Source organism: Passer domesticus, chromosome 8, assembly GCF_036417665.1.
Source record: "Passer domesticus isolate bPasDom1 chromosome 8, bPasDom1.hap1, whole genome shotgun sequence".
Taxonomy (NCBI): Eukaryota; Metazoa; Chordata; class Aves; order Passeriformes; family Passeridae; genus Passer; species Passer domesticus.
The window spans coordinates 25,847,399-25,868,775 of record NC_087481.1 but is presented as its reverse complement, the minus strand read 5'-3'; the positions used below and the strand labels follow the sequence as shown (position 1 = coordinate 25,868,775).

Below are 21,377 nucleotides of genomic sequence, written 5' to 3'. Positions count from 1 at the left end.
TGGGTTTTTTTTAACACATAATGAACAGTAGAAGAGTACAACACTTATTGCTGCAATAAAGTCAAACCAGCCATAACCTTGTTCTGAAACATTTTTAAAGCTGGTAGTAAAAAATAAAAAGGAAGATAGGTCTGGTTTTCAGAGCAGAAATTGAAAACAAAGAGTGCTACCTGCTGGCCAGATGAGTCCTGTACTTCACACCCTGCTGGTGCTTTTGACTCATAGGGTAATTTAGGTTACCGGTTAGTTGGGAAATGCTGGGGCTGCTTTCATCCTGAGTCACGACTTGGGTGTGCCCTCCACTGGGGCTGGGGCATCCTGCCTTCATCCCAAAGCCTTCTCTGGGGGTCTGATGTAGCCTGGTGTGTTCCTGGGACACCTCCTGGAGGTAATCCTTCAGTGTGCTCGAGCTGCAGGTCGTAATTTCAGGGAGTAACTTCTTGTAAATGCCTCTGCTGTTTTATGGAGAGAAAACACTGAGGAGTATAAGTGATCTGGAGTAACGAGGCAGCTGAGTCCCTGTTGTATTTATTTTTAAACTGCTCATCTACTGTGAGGGTATTGTGTGCCTGATTCATTTTTATGGATTACGTAGGGGAAAGTTTGATTTATTGTCAATAAAGTGTCAGCTTAATTCTGGCCTGTGTTTTGCTAGCTTGGGGAAAATGAATGCCAATTCCTCAGCTCCTGTAGATTGCTTTCTCTGGTTCAGTCAAACTTCCTGCCACAGCATTCCCAAGTAGGCAAACTGTGCTTAAGTAATGACATGAGCTTGCTGAGCTTGGAGTGGTTTGTCAGAAGAAGCCAAAGAATGGCATTAAACTGGAAAGCTGCTTTAAAAACAAAGATTCTTTCTGTGCTATCTGGAAAGTTCAAGTGCCAGGAGAAGCGTGGGTGGTGATTTCTTCTCCTTGCAGTCCTGTATTTATTTTTTTTTTCTCTTATGTCCTCTCATACCTGAGAGGTGAAGTTTTGCTCCAGCAGTGGATGGGAAGGGATGGCAGTTTCCTGCCTGGTGCTTCCTTGGAACCCCAGTCCCAAACCAGCTGAAAATAAAGTGAAAATACTCTGTCTTTGGTGGGAAGTGCAAGGATTCCCTCCATTTCCCCAAGTTTATCTGGGTCCGTTCTGCACTGATCATTTTCCTGAGGAAAGTATTTTGGAGCATCCTGGACTAAGAGGGAGCTGTGTCATGCTCAGCTCTCCTATGGCCTTTGCAATAAGGACTGAAAGAAGTAAAAAATACTTACTCTGTCTCATGCCAGCATGCTGTCATGAAGGCAGGTGCTTCCCAAACCAATCCTGCCCTTCCATTCCTGTGTTAACCTCCCTGGTTATCCCAGACTCCTGCCAGAGGAAAGATGCATTTCAAGCTTCACCACATAATGAGCAGCAACTCAAATATCTGAACTCTTGGAAGGTTCTTTGGTTGGGTTGTTTGTTTTGTTGGAGTGCAAGAGACCCCAAAGATGATGCTGAAGGCCAGGCAGAAGCAGCAGCTGTGGCCCTGCAGGGGATGGTGACAGAGGAGAGGAGCTGTGAGGGACAGAGCTCATTGTTGGTGTCTGCATCAGAGTGTGCAGCTTGCTTCTCCTGGTAGAAATGGTTTGTTTGCCATGTCTGAACTGCATGAGGTGCTGAGCACAAGCCTCTGGGATGGTACAATGCATGAGTGATTATTTGTAATTTTGATTAAAGTTTATGAAATATGGCTCTGATCTCCTGTACAACCATCAGCCAGGAGCTGAGACAAGCACTCATATAATGAGGAGGGGAGAGCTCCCTGGCCTGGTACAGGTCCCTAAAGTTACACAAAGTGGTCAGCTGGGATATTTAAGACCTAGAAGGAAGCCAGAGATTCTGGGATTCCAGTCCTTCTGAGAACTCTCTCTTCTTCCCTGGTATATCTGCTGAAGAGCTCTTCAGGGCAGGGATGTGAGAGATAACTCTGGTTGTCTCCTGACCAAGGTGAGGCTCTTTTTCTGGGGAAATAAACAATGCCTGGGCAAGAATCATCTTTGAGCCTGTCATGCCTGGTATGAGACCCCAGGACAAGAGCCAGGGAGGAGGAAGAAATGCATTTACATGTGAGTTTGTGTGCTGAAAGTCAGATAAAGGAGAGCTTCCCACACAGTGCCAGGTTGGTGTGGCTGACCAGCTGTGTTAGGAATGCATGTGTCACAGGGAGACTGGCTGGCTTGTTGGAGCAGGAGGAGATGAGCAGGAGGATCCCTTGATCCTTCCTGCCTGGAACAAAACAGTCCTGAACTTGAACCCCAGCACAAGGCTGTTGTCCCCTGAGAAGTCTCAGGCAGCTCATTGTTTGCTTGCAGATTCCATTTTAGATTCAGAGGGGAAATACTCTGAATACAACAATCAGAAGCTGGATTACAGCTCTGGAGGGGAAAGCTTGCTCCAGCATTTTCTCCTGCCATAATGTGGCATATCACAAGCACAGTTAGCAGGCTTTTCAGTCTTCATAATTAGCCCTTTTATTCATCTGCTGGCAATAAAGGAGTCTATGTTATATATTAAGTAGTGGGGGGAAAAAAGCAGATCATGAGTGAATGTTACCCAAATAATGTGAAAAATCTGACAAGAATATCAAGACTTGGAAGGAATTGAAAAGGTTTTTCCATCAGTGAGAAGCTGCTGGTGTCCCAGAGGAAATGATGGTGGTTTCTAATTGATCTCAACTGTGTTCTTGGCATAATATAATTGCCCTTCTCCTGGAAGCTCGTTTTTAAAATGTTTTTTAGAACTGCAGTCTATAACCTACTGCCTATGGATTTATTTTTACAAGATAACATGAAGAGCTTAGTAATTGACTGCATATTTATCAAGTGTGGTAATTAGCTGGCTTTGAGAAAATCCACGGAAAGTATGTTTTTGTTAATCAATAGGAATATAATAAGCATTTGATTTTAGATTTGTCTATTGGTGAACAACAGCAAGAACAAGTTATTCCGTGTTTTTTCCTTAACATAATTCATTCCTTCTCCATGAAAATGTCCTCCCCAGCCCAAAATGAGAGAAGTAAATGTGGGGAGTATGGTTCTGCTGTTGAACACCCCCTTTTCCCCATTGTGGCAGGCAGTGAGTGTTCAGTAATTTTTCCTTTATATTGAACCATTTTTATTTTTAGAGTGCTGTGAAAGTACCATCACATGAATAAAAGCAGCAGCCTGTATTGCTGGTATTGGTGAGTAAATGGTGTCAGTCTACTCTGAAATAACATTTCTAGTGGTGCTGTGTGCTTAGATACTCCATGGCAGTGCTGCTGTTTATTTGGGGCTCCTGGTAGGTGGCAGCAGCATTTGTAGGAGTAATAAACAGTGGTAGTTAAACATTCCAAGGAAGCTGACTGGGAAACCATTGCAGGTCACTGAAATGTTGCTGGCAGTGAGTGGCTGGTGGGGAGCCCTTGGCTGCAGGAGCAGAAGGGATGTGTAGGGAAAGGTGAGGGGTTGTGCAGGGTCTGAGGTGAGTATAAGTGTATTTTGGGGCAGATCATGGTGGAAACTCTGGGTTTGTTAAAGAGAAATGACGAGTGAAGCTCTGGGTGCTCATTGCAATCCAGACTGGCCATGGGGTGTGTCCCAGGAAAGCCTGAGGCAGCCAGGGATCTTCCTGAAATGACTCCTGGATTTCATTGCTGCCTCTCTTGAGGAAATCCTTTCAAGCACTTCTGGGAGAATGCTTTTTCAGCCTCTGCTCCTCAGTGAAAGGTGGAAAAGCTCTTTTTTCCTGGTTCAACATGCTTATTAGCCTGTGTTCCTGCAGCTCAGCAACAATAGCCCAGGCAGGGGCTGTTTGTCTTGGGAGTGTGGCACTTAGAGACAATCCTGTGGCTTTAACATAACTCAACACTGCCTTTTGAAAAGCAGAGGTGCAGTAACTGCCATTCTTCCCTTCCCTTGTTCAGCTGGGATTGTCCTCATCCATGAGCAGTGTTCCCATTGGCTCACCAGCCCACACAAATGCTCAATTCCTATTGCAGCATCTTGGGGTTTTTTATCTAATTTAAAGAAAAACCCCAGGCATCAGGCAACAGACCCTCTTTGTTGGTTATCTTTTGTCAGGTTTAAAGGCTTGTGAAAAAAACAGGTAGCTAAGTCCTTAAAAAAGAAAATAAAACTGTACTGGGAAAAGGAAAATGTATAGAGTAAAAGTGTATGCATTGAACATAAATGCCTCTTTTCAGCTTTTGAATTGGCTTCTTCTCTCAGGACCAGTGTAAGAGGAATTTCTCAGAGGAATTTAAGTGTGCAGCTTAATTAATGCAGCAGAGGAGAGGGGACATTGTTTGCATGGCTGGGAGGGTGACCATGGAAAACACTGGTGGAAACCAATGTGCTTGTGTGTGCAGTACAATTGTGGAATCATCTGGGTTGGAAAAGATTTTAAGATTGAGGCCAACCATTGGCCCAGCACTGCCAAGGCCATGACTAAACTGTCCCCAAGTGCCACATCTACATGGCTTTTAAATCCCTCCAGGTTTGGTGACCTGGGCAGCCTGTGCCAGTGCTTGACCACCCTTTTGACGAAGGGATTTTTCCCAATTATCCAATCCAAACCTCCCCTGGCCCAGCCTGAGGCCCTTTCCCCTTCTCCTGTCCCTGTTCCCTGGCAGCACAGCCCGACCCCCCTGGCTGTCCCCTCCTGGCAGGGAGTTGTGCAGAGCCACAAGGTCCCCCCTGAGCCTCCTTTGCTCCAGGCTGAGCCCCTTCCCAGCTCCCTCAGCCCCTTCTGGGGCTCCAGCCCCTTCCCAGCTCCCTCAGCCCCTCCTGGGGCTCCAGCCCCTTCCCAGCTCCGTTCCCTTCCCTGGCCACGCTCCAGCCCCTCCAGGGCTCTCTGTGAGGGCCCAGAACTGGGCCCAGCCCTGGAGGTCCCTCAGCAGGGCCAGCCCAGGGGACAGGCCCTGCCCTGGGCCTGTGCCCACACCACTGCTGGGACAGCCCAGGAGCCATTATTTCCATATTTATTTATTTATTACATGAATTATTATTATAATTATTTAGAAACATATGGTATTTATTTATAGAAAATGACAGTTATCAGCTCATTTTTCTTGCTGTTCTCTACACAATCACCCATTCATTTTGGCTCTCTATTGAAACCTCTGTACTTTCCCAGTGTCCAGTTGCAGGAGGTGCCATTAAGACATACTTTCACTTGCTATTTTTAACCCATGTCCTTTTTCTGGCTTTCCATGAGTACATGTATAATGTCAGGCTGTCAGGGATCTGTCTTTCAGCAGCATTTCCTGGCATGGGAAAAGGAGGTGTCCCTAAGAATGACTTTATTATGACACATGGACATAAGCTCAGCTTAAGTCACCATCCAGATAGATGGCTGGGGTGAGCTCTGACCACATATAGTGTCTGTAATAAAATAATCACATTTATCAGACAAGTCCTACCTCTAAATGCACCAATACTTACTGCATTTATACCCATAGCTTGGAAGAGGACAAAATTTAGAAGATTAAAGTCTGAAAAAGTGTATGAATATGTAATTTGCATTGTTATCAGGCCCAGGAAATACTGAGAGGGTGCTTTCTGGCTGGAATTTTCACAAGTGCAGAAAGCCCTGTGACAATTGCCTTGACCTCTGAAATTGGTGCCAGAGGAGTTGTGGCTGCTTTGGGTCACAAAGGGAAAGGGGGTCACCCTGGAGCAATGAATAATTCCATTTTCTGCACAATACCATGAAACTTTCCAGCAGGCAGGAAGGGTTTCATTATCCTCTTTCAAAAGCAGGTGACACAGCAGGCATGGGGAAGGCTTTATTTTGGTTTTTCTATCTTATTTTCTAATTTAAATTGAAATGAGAATGTGCTAATTACCATAAACAGTGGCAGAAGATGCACGGGACGTCGCTCTCTGGAAGGTTTTATTTCTCAAAGCACCAAAAATCAGCCTCTACTCTCCTGAGTTTTACTGGAAATGCTCAACTTGAGTTCTGCTTAATCTCTTCTCAGGATGCATCTTCCTGACTTTGGATTGCAAAGCTCAGATAATTAATCTTCCTGGATTTTTTTGTCATCTTGCTTATACGTGCAGTCACTGGTGTTAGATGCAGCCTGCTGTGGGTTAGAGGAGAGCTTTGTGCCTTAACTCAGCTAAGGCTGGGATGTTCTTTCCCCCTCTTGAACATAAATAAACATTTTGGGAAGGCATCAGAAACTTTATTGATATAAACAGTCTCTCTCCCTGCCTTTCTCTGATCCAGCTAAAGAACTCCACTTCTTGAAAATGCATCTACAACTTATCTCCTTTAAAATCTGGGGTTTTTTTACTCAGATATGAACAAGCTTTGGATTTGCTTGGTGACATCCCAATTAACTGTGGGAACAAGTTGGTTTTTTTTTCCATTTGTGAGCCATTTAAAAGGTGTTGCTAAAAGCACCAAGAGTCACGGGTGAAATGTTTGCCTGGTAATAGTGCAGGGATCTGCTTTGGGAGGGTGTTTCAGGCTCTTGAGAGGTGCTGATTGCTGAGCTCTTGCTGGCCTTGCTATAGAAGGAGGTTTTCTTCTCTGATTCCATGAGTTTGTTGGTTTTTTGTGTGCAAAATACAAAGTACAAAATATACAAAACCAAATAAGATTTTCCCCTCCCATCCTTATGTTTTCTACACATGTTACTCAGACTGTGCATTTTACTTTCCAGTCCTCTGAAACAGAAAACACAAGAAATAGTTAATTCTATGCCATAAAAGCTTTCTTTTCTGTAAGTACTTTCTTTCTCTTGCAGACCTGGGCCTGGACCAGTTCATAGTGAAACGCTACGATGGGAAGGTGAGCACATTGGGCTGCTAAATGTATTTTATTTAATGGCTTTTTTGACCTAGAATCCTTCAGTTATTACCTGTGTGAGGGTGTAAGTTAAATGAAGTGTGTAAAGTGTTCTCTTCTGAGCATTTTGGTTTTCAGTAGCATTGCAGTGCTTTTTCTGTAATGACAGAAAGATTATTTTCTATAAAGGGACCTTATTTTAATGTTTACAGACAAAATATTACCACTTCCTATATGCTGGTGGGCTGGGAAATCAAGGGTTGTAATCACATTTCTTTGCTGCTTCTTTCTGACTGTGTGAGAGCCCCACAAGTTAAACCATTTCAGGGGAAACTCACTGTACCTTTCCCTTCCAGCATCATCTCCAGATTCCTAAAGGAAGGAGATGCTCTTGTGGTTTCTTTTCTGTGTCCCACCCATGTGTTTCCCCCATATTGGACAGCCTTTCTCTGTTCCCCTTTTGAGCCCAGGTTCTTCCTGCAGCACTGCAAAACTCTTCTGGGTGTTTGTGCTGTCATGAGAGGTAAAAATCTTAATTCTGATCTAGTTTTGTCCCCCTGTGAAAGAGGAGCCAGGTAGCATCCCATTTGTTGTTATCCACACTGTAAATCCCACTGGGGTGGTAAAGGCAGCTCTGCCCCAGGACTGGCAGCTCACATGGACTCCTTGATGCAGATATCTGCAGGTTAGTTAATTTTCCATCATATCACACAATGGTCCTCCAGCTTTTAGCAGCATTTCTATCTGCACCTTCTGAAAATGAAGCTTTCAAAGGGACATCAGCATCCTCCCCCTGTTGCTGCAGGGTACACCTGGCACAGTGTCAGGCATTTCCAGAAATCCTCAACTCTAGGGAAAAATAGGAATTTAAAGCTTTTTATAAACACAGTGTAGGCTGAACATGTGCAGTTCCCTGGTTTGTGTTTAGCAGGCACAGGTAACAACAAGATGATCAAATACCTGGGGTCCCTGTCATGAGCACTGGGCGACTGTGCTGGTTACCCAGGCAGCAGAGCAGGGCTTTGCTGGAAAACAGACAACAGGGAGGTGGATTTTGGCAGTTAGCTTTGATACATAAAGCTCCAAAGCGTGTCGTGAACACCTGTTTTCTTTTCCCCCCTGCCACAAACGTGATGTCTGCTTTTTGTGATTAAAAAATACAACCCAACCAAAGGAAGGATGTCTATTCTTTGCAAAATACCCAGTGTTTCTCTCTGTGGTTTCATGACAGTCTGTTTTGCATTCATTCACTTTCATCATTTTATCTTGTCAAGCTATCACCCTCATCCCTTAGGCTTTACATAAACAGGATTTGTTTGGAGGGGAGAAGTGCTGAATCCCACACTATTTTTGCTAATCACTCTTCGCTCCCGAGCGCTCTGCAGGCAATTCCCAGCACACTGGATAAAAAATCCAAAGGCAAATCCTTTTAACTCAACTTTCTGTTCCTTTGCCCCTCAACACCAAGGGCTCTGACCTGTAGTAGACTGAAATAGCTTTTTATATAACTTACAGATGTTGCTGCTGCACTTGGATGTCTCTGAGCTGATTGCCTGAAAGTGAGGCAGCAGATTGAGGGGACTGCAATGGACTTTGCTTTATTATTATCTTCTCCTGGGGCCTGATTTTTCCACAGCCTAATAACACCCTGGAAGCAGTGCACTCTGAAAATGAAGAAATAGAGGTTCTTGTTTGCTTGGCTGTCTGCTTAAAGGTACCTTGGGACTGGCTACATCTGGCTGTGGCTATTAGGGCAGTGCTAATGTCCAGGTGAGAGGATAGTTTGAGGAGAGGATAAAATGAGCTGGCCTTGGCTCTCCCTTGGTAATGAAGGAAGCTGGCAGTAGATTGATCTGACAGCAGCTTGTTCTCATTTTGTTGCTTGCTTTGGGCTCCAGTTTAAAAAAATAGCACTGCTTTTACTCAGCCAAGCACAACTGAGGTGCTGCAGAGCTGACCTCACACATTCTGAGTTTCTCTTGCATAGTGATAAAACCCTTTTGCATCTCTTCCTCTGTGCCTGGTTCCAGGCACACATTCCTCTTGGATTATCAAAGCAGCCTCTGCTTGGAGGGGATTTGCCTTTGTGTGCTGGAGGAGCTGCTGAGCTCAGGCAGAAGGGGGAGAGGGTCACCACTGTTCCCCTAAGCATCCTTGTGGATGTTACACAGAGGTAATGGGAATTGTGGTCCTCAAAAATAGGCCTGCTCACTGGAAAGTTGTTCTCCTTTTTTAAGGAAAAAGGAGTTTGTGAACTGTCAGACATAAGCAAGCTGTGCTGCTGGAAAGCACTGAATCCAGAAGCCAGATCCTGGCTGAAGAGTGGGAAAGAGGATTGATTTTAGTTCCAAGCAAAGTTCCAAATGTGATGTCTGCATGCAAGCAGTAGTTTAGAAGGAAATTCAGTTAAAAGGTCTGTGCAGTTAGTTGCATTTTAATGACATATTCCAGGACAGTGTTTGTAGCATCTGTGTGAATTTCAAGCCTGAGATTTAGATGCTGCTGCATTAGTGGGATGATGTGTGAGCTGCTCCTTTCACAGAACCCATTTTATTTAGGCAAAGCTGCCATCAGAACCCCAAACTGCCCGTTGTGGGGAGATCAGGACTGACCTTGCCAAAGCATTTTGGGGAGTGATGTGCATCTGTATTGTGCTTTGGTTGGGTTTCTGAGCCAGCTTGCTGTGCACACACTGAATGTGACAATGAGAAGATAAAATCCACTTTTTTCCCCTCTTCCTGCCCCTCCTTCTTCCTACTGATAATTTATAGAGTTACTGGAGAGGGAGGTAGATGTTACTGCCTTATTAATGGCAATAATGCTCCTGTAATATGAGCCTAAATGCTTTTTCTTCACTCATGCAAGACCAAAAACCCTGGAGACACTCAGCCAGCACAAACCTTTGGTCAGATGTGTGTGCCAGCACGGGCTCATGCTTTTGGGCTGAGTGTGTACAGGGAGGCAACCTGTGGCTCCATTTTTGCCTGAGAGTGGTGGTTTCTTCCCTTGGGAAGCAAGCTCAGCAAAGTAGGGGAAAAGAGGCATTGATTACTATTCATTCATAGCAGAAAAAAGGTATTAATCAGCTTGCAGACATTTCATATGGAGCCTGAGCAAAAGGCTGATGTGAGAACAGACACTCTCAGGATGTGGAGGTGCCCAGACCATGATTGTCTGTCTGCTGTGTTTCCACTGTCTCTTCCCTCTTGCATTTGGCAGTAGGAAAGCAGATGCATTTTTAACCCATCTGTAGGAGAAATAACTCATGTTTTAGTGATGAATATGCTCTCAGTAAGTATAGAGATTTCTTAGCACGTCTAACCTAGCGAAAGCTTCATTAACATTACGTAAGTTGTCATGCAGTTTGTTTAAAATTCTTTTCTTGTGCTCTCTCTGTTTATTTTTTTGGCTTATGCATTAATGATTGACCAGCTTCATCTCCCAAAGAAACAATGCTGTTCATGTTATTGCTCTGAATTGTGAGCTGCATATCCACCTTGTCACCAACCTGGTGAGCCGGCACAGGAGCTGAGCTTCCAGCAGTGCAGCCTGGTGGAAAGGTGAAGGTGAGCTGGAGTGCTTTTAAGAGTCCTCTGGCCTATTTAGGAAAAAGCCCTACTCTAGATGGCTTATTAGTTTAATTAGGATACACTTGACTTGCTCTTTTTTCTCCTGTGGGGAGAATTCCTTGCTGCTGCTCAATAAGAGCAAGAGCCTTCGAGCTACCAGCAACAGCTTCCCCTCCTGCAGTAAGTAATTAGAGAGGCTTTCAGTGCCCTCTAATTAAATTTATGACTTAAGTATTTCCTGCCAGCATTTATGTTTACTTCTCTAGATGTTTGGGCATGCCATAAAGTAATGCCAAGCAAGGTGAAGGACAAGGAAAATACTTCAAATGGTGCCTTTAAGTGCCAGTAAAACATCTCTAGAATTCACTTCCACTGGATAATGCAGGGTCACACCATGGACCAATGCAATGAGTATCTTCAGCTGCCCTGACCTGAAGGTGTCCATTAAAGAACACTTGCTGGGAGTCAGCTCAGGAGGCAGATTTCTTTCCAGATGATTTAGAGAGCATCTCAGGAGCAGAGGAGCTGAAAAAAGTACTCAGGGAGGATCCCCAAGGAGAAGACTGGAGGTAGATGCACCATCTTTTTCTGGTGGGTTGAAGGATCTTGCTCACAGGTTTGAAAGAATGGGAAGGAAAGGAGCCTTGATTTATTAACTGGAATTTCTGGGATCCTTTGCTCTGTGGATGGGCTTTGCCTGGAGCATGATGCTCTCACCAGAGTTTGATAAGCTGCCATAGACCCAGACTTGCAGCAGGTGAGACAGACCTAAAATCCTGCTGTCATTCAGGAGCCAAGCACTGGGTCTGAGCTCCCTGGAGGTTTAAGTGCCTCTGAAATCTTAATTCCTAAGGATGCAACTCTAAGCATTGCCTTACCAAAAGCCAGTATCACAGTTCAGTAAAGAGCAGCATAAAGTGCAGGTGCACTTGGAGGATACTTGGTATCTTCTCCAGGTTAAATGCAATGAAAACAGGTGAGGAGTCCTCTAAATCCAACTGTGTGAGGTCTTGCCAGCCTCTGTTGTGACAGAGTTGGAAATGAATGTGTCCCCAGCTAGAGCTGGTGAGGCTGGGTTGTGCTTTGCTTGGAGACACCTTGAAGTGTTTAGCCATTCTGGTCCATAATCCATGGGAAATGTCACTGTTCAACTTCGGATTCCCTGCTTTTAAATTCCTGCACCCTCTGATCTCAACCCTGGTAGTATTTGCATAATAACCAGGAGGCACCTTCTTACATGGGTAATAACCTTACACTGATCTGTGTGAACATTCCTCTGCCATCCCTAAAAGGGTTGTAAGGAAGTGGTGAGACAAAATCCTTGCCTGTGGCTTTGTGGAAGCAAGCAGAGATGCAGTTTATTGCAGATAACCAGCAAAGCTGAATTGAGAAGGTTTTTATCTTCTTGGCTTTCTTTGCTGACACCCTGTCCACATTGGTTGGTTTCTTTGCTCGTTGGCTTTCCCCTCCCAGCCAAACTTGACCCTCCTGTCTGCTTCAGTTAGTTCTGATGTTTCTCTGTTTGCTGGGACCTGTGTGGACACTGAAATGTACAAATTCTTTTCTTGGTTTGTTTTAAATAAAACTGGATTTTGTCAAAGAAAATTCTTAATTGCTTCTAACACAGTGCACAAACATCCCTGTGGGCACCTGAGCTGCTTTAGGTACTGAACAAGTGTCTTCCTTTCCTAACTCCTCTACCAAACATTTGTGTATTTTGGCTTTGACAAAGCTCTGTTTGCTGTTTTCTTTGTGTATCCCTAATTCTGCTGCTCGTTTCCACAGGGCTTCTACTAAAATCCTCTGGTTGTTCTTTGTCCTCTTTTGTTCTGGTTTCCAGGTACCCGGCGGGTGTTTCTTCCAGCTGCTAATATCTCTGATACTTGTCTTTATTCTAATTCTGGTTTGTGCTTTTTTTTGGTGTAACCAAGCATTCCCTCATTTTCTTCCCTTTTCTAACCCTCTCCCCTCCCACCAGGATTTCTGGCAGGTACAAAGCAGACAGCATGTGCTTTGATTAGTTTGTGCTTCAGACCTCATGAAATGCACTTTTCATGTGAAAGGGACAGTGTACACTCACCTCTTCCCCTGCTCCTCTCATAAAGTGCTCTCCTTGATCCTCAGCCTGCAGAATTTATTTCAGAACACCTGAGTTTGGCTTGTGGAGAGAACAGTCCTCAGGGTAACCATTAATACCTGGCTCTATTAGCAGGAACTGCTTTGAGCAAAGCTCAGATGTGTGTCTCCCTGCCCTCCTGCATTCACAGTGTCCTCTGAGGCTTCTGTCTTATTTTGCAGCTCAATGAGACTGTGATAGAGCTGGCTCTGTTGGAAGATAGTGTTTTCCCCTTGAGGCCACAAAGTTAGTTTGATTTCCTGGCCAAATCTTTGGGGAAATGTCATCTGTTTGAAGGTGTGTAGTTTTGGGAAAGGCTACATTTGCAAGCTTGAGTTTTTCAAGTTACAGAATTATGTAGAGTGAACTGTATTAAAAAATATGATGGGTAGTAGATATTTAGATGTTGTAGTTCTTAAAATCTACACATTTAGACACCAAAGGGGAGTTCATTCAATATTAGTAAGTAAAGAGGAAAATATCTCTAAGCACTTTGAGTTTGCCCTATATCTTTTTGACCTTAATGAAATCCACAGGGAAAGTTAAAGAAAAATAAACAACTTGGTAATAAGCCCTTAGTGGGTGTATGCACTCTTTTAATCAAAAATGGATTCTGGGGTATTTCTGGCTTTAATTTCTTTGATAGTTTTGCTCATCTTAGTTTAATGTTTAATACTTGAGGGACACAAAACAAAGCTCTGAGAACTCTGTCCTTGGGTGACATGGTGTTAGTAGGGAGAAGGGGTATGGAAGGAGAGTGTGGCAGGGAATGCTTTAGGAGATGCTTGAACTCACTTGGCTACAAAAGGAGGTAAAATCTGGATGGGAGAAGCAGGTGAAGGACAAAAAAAAGGACAGAGAGAGAAAGAATTGACAAGATTTTGGTGGTGAGTACCAAGTGTACAGCCCCAACCTCATCAACTGAGCCAATGGTTTATAATCACTTTTTATAGAGAATTCTTGTTTTCTTCCTGGTGTCCTTTCACACTGGGATTTCTGCCTGAGAGAAGGAGAAACACAATGAATTCATCTTGGTCCTGCAGGCTGATGAGATGAGGGAGAGCAGCATCCCAATTTCCATCAGAGACCTAAACAGCTCTTTAAATTCAAAGGTGGCAAAACTCAGCTCATTTTAGAAGCTTTATGTGAGCCATCAAGGACTCTAATTTCAATCCTCCCATTAAATTTCGATGCAAAATGCCCCAGTGGTCCTGCAGATTGTGATTTCACTACCCTGCAGAGGGCTGAGGGGAGCACAAGTATAGGCTGTCCCTTTCCCAAGGCATTTCCTCTTTGCTTTTCCTGCAGGGGTTTCTCCCTTGCATGAGTGGCTCTGCTGCCTGCCACGGGTTGGGAGAGTCTGTGTCGTTGATTTTCTGGGTTGTACAGAATGCTGGCCTTGCATTGCAGGTGCCCTTTGTTTGAAAGGTGGTTTGAATATTTACAGCCTTGCTGGAAGGGAGGGAATGCAGATTTCTCTTTCCAGTCACAGGAGTCCACCTGCAGTAAGAATTGCTGCCCAGGTTTTCATTCTCTGGATGTGCTCATATTTAGAGTGAGAGAAGGTGCAGAACAACATCACCCGTGTCCAGCTCTGTATTTTTGTGCCCCTCTGTAGATACACAGATAAAATAACCCCCCAAAATCAAAAGTTTTCAAAACCTCTCAATTGAAATATGCCCTTGAAAGGTGTTACCTGCCAATTGTGCAGTATTATCTGCCAACAGTAAATTTTAAGCATTTTCTTAGGTCAGCACTCAGCCACCACAATTTGCCATGGAGAACCTGTTTGTGTTTGCCTGTGTTGCTGTGCAGACTTCATAGCAAATTATCATTCCTAGTGGCTCCAGATAATGTGAGCTTTCCCATGGCTAAAAGAGGTTTATGAGTTTCTAAAGGTCCTTGTGCTGTTTTCATCACAGCCTCAAACACTTTTTTTTTTTCTTATTTAATGATGTAGAAAAAGTGATATAAAAAAGCCATGCGGTGCATTTAAAATTACTTATTTTGCATCCACATTATGGAACTGACTTTAAAAACTCTTAAATCCCTCAATTTCCTCCCAAGTCCCATTTTTGTCCATGTTTCATAGTGCAGAGGGACCTCCCCTATCTCTTTTTCCCTAAAGGACTTTGGAACATTTGGGCTGAAAGGCTCAATTTTTAAATCTAATCCTGAAAACCTTTTTATTTCTTTATACAGTTTTTTTTTTAAGTGAGATGCCTGAAATCTCTAGATACATGGCTTTGATTCTTTAAAGTTTAAATCTTTAAAAAATGAGCAAAGTTAAAAATCCTCCTTTTTTCTGTTTAGTGTTTTGATGCAGACACAGTTGAAAGCATTTATATTTTTAATTACCACAGCAAGCTGGTTTGCACTGGATTTTATTAAGGGTTCTCCCTTGTCTGTTACCAAATCTCTTAGTGTGTGTTTCCCTGGATTTTCAACAGCCCTGCTTGGGAAAAGCTGCAATAATCCACACCTGTACTGCTGGCAAATAGGACTTCTTTTCCTACATGCCTATTGTTAACCATGAAAGAAATACATTAATAGAAAAGAAAGAATGAAATACATTAATTGGTGTCTTATTTTAATGTTTTGTAATAAGAACTGAAGGTGGTCAGTTGGGACTGAAAGAGAATTGCTTTGCATCCAGGTGACTTCACTCTGCACTCATGGGTTTGTATTTGCTCAGTACAATAATGGTCACCTGAAAATGTTTCTGTTCAAAAGGAACAAACCAAGTACAATGATGTTTGTCAATAAAAGCTGGTTTATTCTTCATCTGAAATCCCTTGCTAATTGACAGAATTGCTTCCTGGTTCTGGAGAAATACCCATTATCTCTCATGGATATTTATTTTATTGTTGTTTTGGAATGTGTAAGTGGTCACATTGGGCTGATAAATTCCTGAAGCTTTGGTTCATGGAAGTGCAAATGTGGTGCTGAAACGTAAGTTACAGGAAGGAACATGCCCAGAATGTCCTTTCCTTCTCCAGATGGAAACCCAAACTGGCAGCTCTGAGGGATTTCCCAAGGATGTGTTCTTCCTGAATTAAATGCTGTAGTTTTTGCAATGCCAGATGAAGTGGAGCTGCCAGGATTTAGGTGGTCAGGCTTCTCTAGTCCTGCACTAGGAGTGGGAGCACCAGCACTGTGTGCCCATCTCTGCCTCTGCAGAGAAAGCATCCCTCCATGTACAAAAACACACCTTTATTTTTCAGATTTGCATAATTCCATATTACCACATTTCACTCCTCACTCAGCCCTGACAAAACCATTCTAAAATCCAAAGTAAAGGTAATATTTGGTGAGGAACATAAGGATTCCATGGGGTTTATCCACCAATCCTTGTTGTTGGAAGCTGTACTGTGTCCTTAAGAGAGGCTCCAGCAGCAGATCAGTTTTGGGGTGGAATATGTGAAGTTTGTGATGTATCTTTGGGTGCTTTGCAGCCAGCCTGTACATAAAGAACTCTGGGGAATTGCCTGCATGCAGCACATGACTTTTTCCTCTAGCACGTGGGTTTGGGGAAGCTTGGTCACTGCATTGATCTGTTCAACCACATCTTGGTGCTGATTGAGCTTAGAGCCTGAGTTGGGAAAGGCAAAGCAAGCTCTGTATCTTGAATTTAAGTCAGTTTTTTGACATGTTATCAGTGTCTGGAACTGTAAGAGAATCTGCCTGTACACCTGTCATAAGTTGTGTTCCACTGAGACTGGACTGGTGGCTTCTCACTGAACTTACACAGCCATGCTTGTGCCAAAAGCAGTGAGATATTTGGATTTCTTTTTCCTTTTACATGTTAATTTGGATGTCTGCTCGTCTGTGTGCTTGTTAAATATGAATCTAGTGCTTGATTAAAAAATACATCATAATTGTAAAGTGTTCCCCATGGCTTGCTCACTCGTGAATGCTTGGGTTTAAATGGGTTTCTTTTGGGTGTGCTGAATGATCTTAGCCAATTACTCTGGTTTTGGGAGTGGATTTAACACGGAAAAAAAATGTTAAGTGGAAGACATTTGCCTGTTTTATCTGAACATTTTGAGGATTACCTCATGCTCAGAATCAAAGGGTGTGGATAATTATTTGCGGAGATGACTTGTCTCTAAAAGAAGGTGGAGGTTTGGAAAGGGATTTTTCCCTGGGTGTTCTGATACCAAGCATCACCTTTCTGCCTGAATTGGAGTGTGCTGGAAGGAAGGTGGGTGTGGAAAAGGGTGGTTTGAGGTGGTAGTGAGGACTGACTTTGGGTCAATCACCTTGAGCTTTGATGGTGACAACAGCCCACGTTGTGCTTTGTGAAATAGGTAGATTGATTTATTTTATAATATTTTTCCTTGAGGTTAGATATCAATCCTTGCAGCAATGTTTCGTGGTGGGGAACAGCTCCTGGGAAAAGGGTGCTTTGAGCCTTCCCCATAGTGGGGTGAGCTTCCCACAAGTTCATGGAAAGCAATCCAACACAGCTTCTCACTGGGACAGAGGAAAATGGATGGGAGAGCTGGGATTTTTTAAGCTTCTGTTCTACTGCTGGGAACCTGAAAATCTGATTGATCAGGGCAGTTGTTACTTTCTCTTAAAATCAGGGTGAGGAATTCCCTTTTCCACAAGCTACAAGTAGCTGAGCACTGTAGTTACAGCTTGTGTTCCCTGGATTAGTGACAAGTAGAAGCTGGTTTTAATATAAATAAATAACTTTTTTTTTTACTGTGTTTGCTCAAAGGAAGGTGCAAATGGGTAAATGCTTCTCCATCCCATCTGTCTTTATATTTCAGAGACCAACTAACTTAATATCCTTTTTTATTGTTAATCTGTGGATGTGCTTTCCTCTTATGAGGAATATTTTGAGTTGTTTGATGCTGACTATGAATTTTAAGTGCAGCAAAGACACCCATAAAAATTAATAAACCACCTTCTGGAACTTTTTCCTGGGATTCTTCAAGCAAGATGCCAATAGCTAGATTATGATCAATGCTGCCCAAGAGAGGCAATAAATCACAGGAGCAGGTGAGATGCTGCTGGCAACACCTCCAGCAGCAGTCACAGGGAGCTGCTTTCTCCCCAAATCCTGCCTCTGGTTCAAAGGAAAAACAGATGTTTGTTCTTCACATCGGCATCAATGTTATTTTTGCTTTGGATTCATCTTGATGGAAATGGAAGCAAAACCATTTTTTGAGGAAATGATATTTCAGCCTGGTACCCCATAAGCATAACTGGCTGTTATCTTGCATCAAATGAAGGCCATCAGCATGTTGTCTGCTGGTAGTGAATCACCTCTTACTAAATTCCTGGTGCTCTCCAGGTGGTAAAGGCACAGTTATTGGGAACAATTTTATGTGATCAATAGAACTGAAGTATTTTTCCCTGGAAACTGGGGTTTTTTTGTGATCTATATGATTATTTTTGTCTCTTTTCTTGTGGTTTCCAAGCCAGATACAGGTTAAGTTTTCATCTAAATTATTAGCTGAGCTCATCCCCACTCTGCAATCACAAATAATGGTGAGTTCTCTCTCAAAAAATAAAAAAAAATCCAAAACCTTGAGGTGGATGAGAGACATCAGCTGCAGACAGTGGAGAAGCTATGAGCTAACACTTGCTGGGATATCTTCATAGGCTTCCAGTCACAGCAGCCACCTGGTTGCTCCAAACTTTCCTTGCTCTTGGCAAGCCTAACCATTCAACTTGATGTGATGTTTTGCCTGCTTGTTTTATTGTTGGTTAACCAGTTTTCTTTCCTTTATCTTGTATATGATGGGATCTCCGCTAGACAGAGGTAACGGTGGGGGACAGTTGTGTAGCTGGACCCTCTTGTGGTGGTGTTTGTTGGTGGTTTTTCGTAAAACCATTCCTAAATCCAGCCTTGCTTTCACCGTGCCTGCGTGTGCTTGCATGGCCTGGTTTCCATGGAATAACCTCACCCACCCCTACTCTCCTTTGTATTCATTTAATTCTCCTCTGTGTGTGTGTGTGCCTCCTCCTGCTGTGTCCTTAAAGTGGGTCACCAGTGTGGATTCCCTAACAGTTTTATGGATCCTTTTCAGCCTTTGGGGGTTCTGCAGATCAAAGGCACTGGAATTTTTAGCTTAGTAAGATATTGTGAGCTGATAAATGGAAAAGAATTGGAGCAACGGGGGAATTGAGTTTGGTTTCAGGCCCAGTCCTCTCTTTGAGCTCACACACACACAGTTTGGATAACTTTGATCAGACTTTATATTCATGTCAAATAGTCCTTTCTTGGCTCCTTTCTACAACAGAGTCTAAAAAGCTGTCAGTGAAATACAATTTCCTCTTTAAATCCTGTATTAAAGTCTGAGTTTTTTACCACTAATCTTTTAAACAAACTGGCCATAGTTTTATTTATGTTTATTCCAGCTGGGCTGAACCAACACAGGAATCCCGTGCAATTCCTTATCCTCATTTGGGATGGGGAAGCACTGATTTTGCAGAACTTTTCTGATCAGATCCAAAGGCTGGGAAAGGTCCACTGGCTATGGATGGAGGTAGTAGGGGTGTGTGTGTCCATGGAATGGCTTGTTGGTGCTAAGGATACAAATCTAGCCGTTTCTGTGTTTAATCTGGTGCTTTGTGTGCTCTCTTTGGGGTGTGGCTCGGGTGGATGACAGAAGTTGTCCCAGGAGAGGGAGAAGTTTGCAGACGAGGACAGCATTTTCTACGCGCTCGGAGAATGCGGGCTCATCTCTTTTTCCGACTACATCTTCCTCACCACCGTCCTTTCCAGTAAGTACAGCAGGGATTTTCTCTGCAATTCCTGCTTTTTTCAAGTTTTCAGGGTTCACAGGTAATAGCTTGTTGACATGCATTGCCCTAAAAGGCTTTCTTGATTGCCTGCAACTCGAGCTGAGCAATTGCTGTTGCTCGATGTGGTTTAGTCTGAGCTTCCAACGCTTTGGAAAGACAAGCAGATTGATGACTTCTGAAGATTTATGTCTCATTTTGAAATGTGACAAATTTTTTTTTAATGAGTCACTTGACCTGCTGTTCAGATCTGTAAATGGAGATGTGTTCTTGAGATGTGTTCATGTGATATTCTCTTGGATTTGGATGAACAGAGATCTCCAGCTTTTCAGGGGTTTCACGCCTCTCCAAACTCCCTTTTCCAGCTGTGTTTTCACTTGGGTGAGCTTGGGTTTGTGAGTGATGTAATCCAATGAGGAGGGAAGTTAAGCTGTTTACATTTCAACCAGTATCATTAGATACCTTCTGTCTTTTCACCCTGCTGCCCTTGACTTGCATTTGTGATATTTCCATGATCTGCCAATCTGTTCCAGCAAAGTCGTCTGCACTCCGAGTGCCAGCACTGAAAAGTTTGCTTTGCTGGCAAGAACCAGTGAAACTGAAGCCTTTGATAATGTCAAATGGCATTTCTAGACTTTCTTCACGTGGAAGTCAAGCTCAAAACCTCATTTGCAGAGCTTCTCTGACTGCTTGGAAGGTGCTGTGTCATAAACAGGAAAGTCAGTGGCAGTTTCTCAGCCCCATTAGAAAATGTGGGGTAAGGGGGAATAAGCCACTGTCCAAATAAACTTGAGGCATTTTATTTTCAGATTTAAAGAGAGAAAACTTGGCCACCTAATCATGTATCTATTCCATGCTGACCTGATTTGTGAAATTATAAAACTGGCTGTTTCCCAGTTACCTGCAGAGCCCACTGCTGCCTGCCCAGGGCTGTTCAGGGAGTCAGCTGGGTTAATCCCTGATGCTTTGTCACAGCAACAGGTGCTTCATTCTCCCTCCATGTTCTTGCATGCTGTAACAGGAGACACGAGAGGCAGCTCTTCATTTACTGAGGATCTATTCCTGGGAAGCAGCAATGCTCAAGGTCTTGTTTGTTGTCAGATGGACCTGGCGGGGGCAGACTTGTGTGTGACCTTCATGTTGTGAAAACAAACAGAGAGATAGAGCTGGTTCGAGCCGGGGAATTTGTTTTATGACTTTAATTTGCTTTTTTTTATTTGACTGAGTCTCCAAACTGGCTCTTAAGACCTTTGCTGTTCCTTCCTTGCATTCATCTGGGCTGTGCCAAAATGATCTCAGGTATTCACTTGTGTAATGAGGGCTTTTCATCTGAGCCTCCACAGATGACAATGAACTCTCAAACCTCTGCTATCACATTACTGAGTGTGGTTTGGAAAACACTCTTGCCCTGTTTTTATGGTTGTGCTGGTGGTGAGCAACCCCCTAATCAAGTACACAGGGCACAAAATTAATTTCATGTGCTTCCACAGGCAGCAGTAAGAGAAATTGTTCTTGCTTTTCTTTAACTTGTTTGTTGTGAGAATAAAAGAAAAGGACCACCTTGTGTTGGAGGAGCAGCCAGCCTTGTTTTGGAGGCTGTGAGGGAGGGACAGGGTTTTATTCCTCTTGCTCTTGGGCTTTTGAACGTGTCCACAATTACAGGGGAGTTAGATTAATGAGGAGCCATGTTGGGCCTTTGAGGGCAAAACAGGAGCTTTCAAAAGGGAAAATTTAAAAACAAAAGGAGGAAAAAAAATTCCGGGGCTTTGAGGGTGACTTACAATCATTTGGGAAGTTTGCTAAATCATTACTGAAGATGGAGGAATGTCTCTGGAGCTCCTGTTAAACAGTGATTCCCCAGAGGAAGAGTTTGGATTTCATTTCTGAAGCATTTGCTTTTTTAAAATTAACTCCCATCCAAGCCTTGCCCTGTGGCTAAATAGAAAACTCACTGTTGTACCCCACTGGTTTACTCTCTGACCAGTGAACATTGCCTTGCAGGAATCCAGTAGTTCCTGATTGGGTTCTTTTCCCTAGAAGTAAATAAATAAAAGAGAGAAAGAAAGAAATAAAATAGAATGAGGGAAGTAAATCTTAAATGTGACAGTTCAGTATTGATTTTCTCCCTGTGTTGT

General features: G+C 43.3%; 1 protein-coding gene across 3 annotated transcripts in view; it reads left to right on the top strand.

Moving 5' to 3' along the window:
- Positions 1–21,377, top strand: part of MICU1 (mitochondrial calcium uptake 1) — an 88,854-nt gene that overhangs the window by 27,005 nt on the left and 40,472 nt on the right. For 2 of the 3 annotated variants that reach the window (XM_064429835.1, XM_064429836.1), the window contains 2 exons: positions 6,758–6,801; positions 19,110–19,224. In XM_064429835.1, the coding sequence (XP_064285905.1) occupies positions 6,758–6,801; positions 19,110–19,224 (159 nt within the window). Of the gene's footprint in view, positions 1–6,757; positions 6,802–17,919; positions 17,986–19,109; positions 19,225–21,377 lie in introns of all 3 variants that reach the window. The other variant, XM_064429837.1, reaches the window with a different exon arrangement.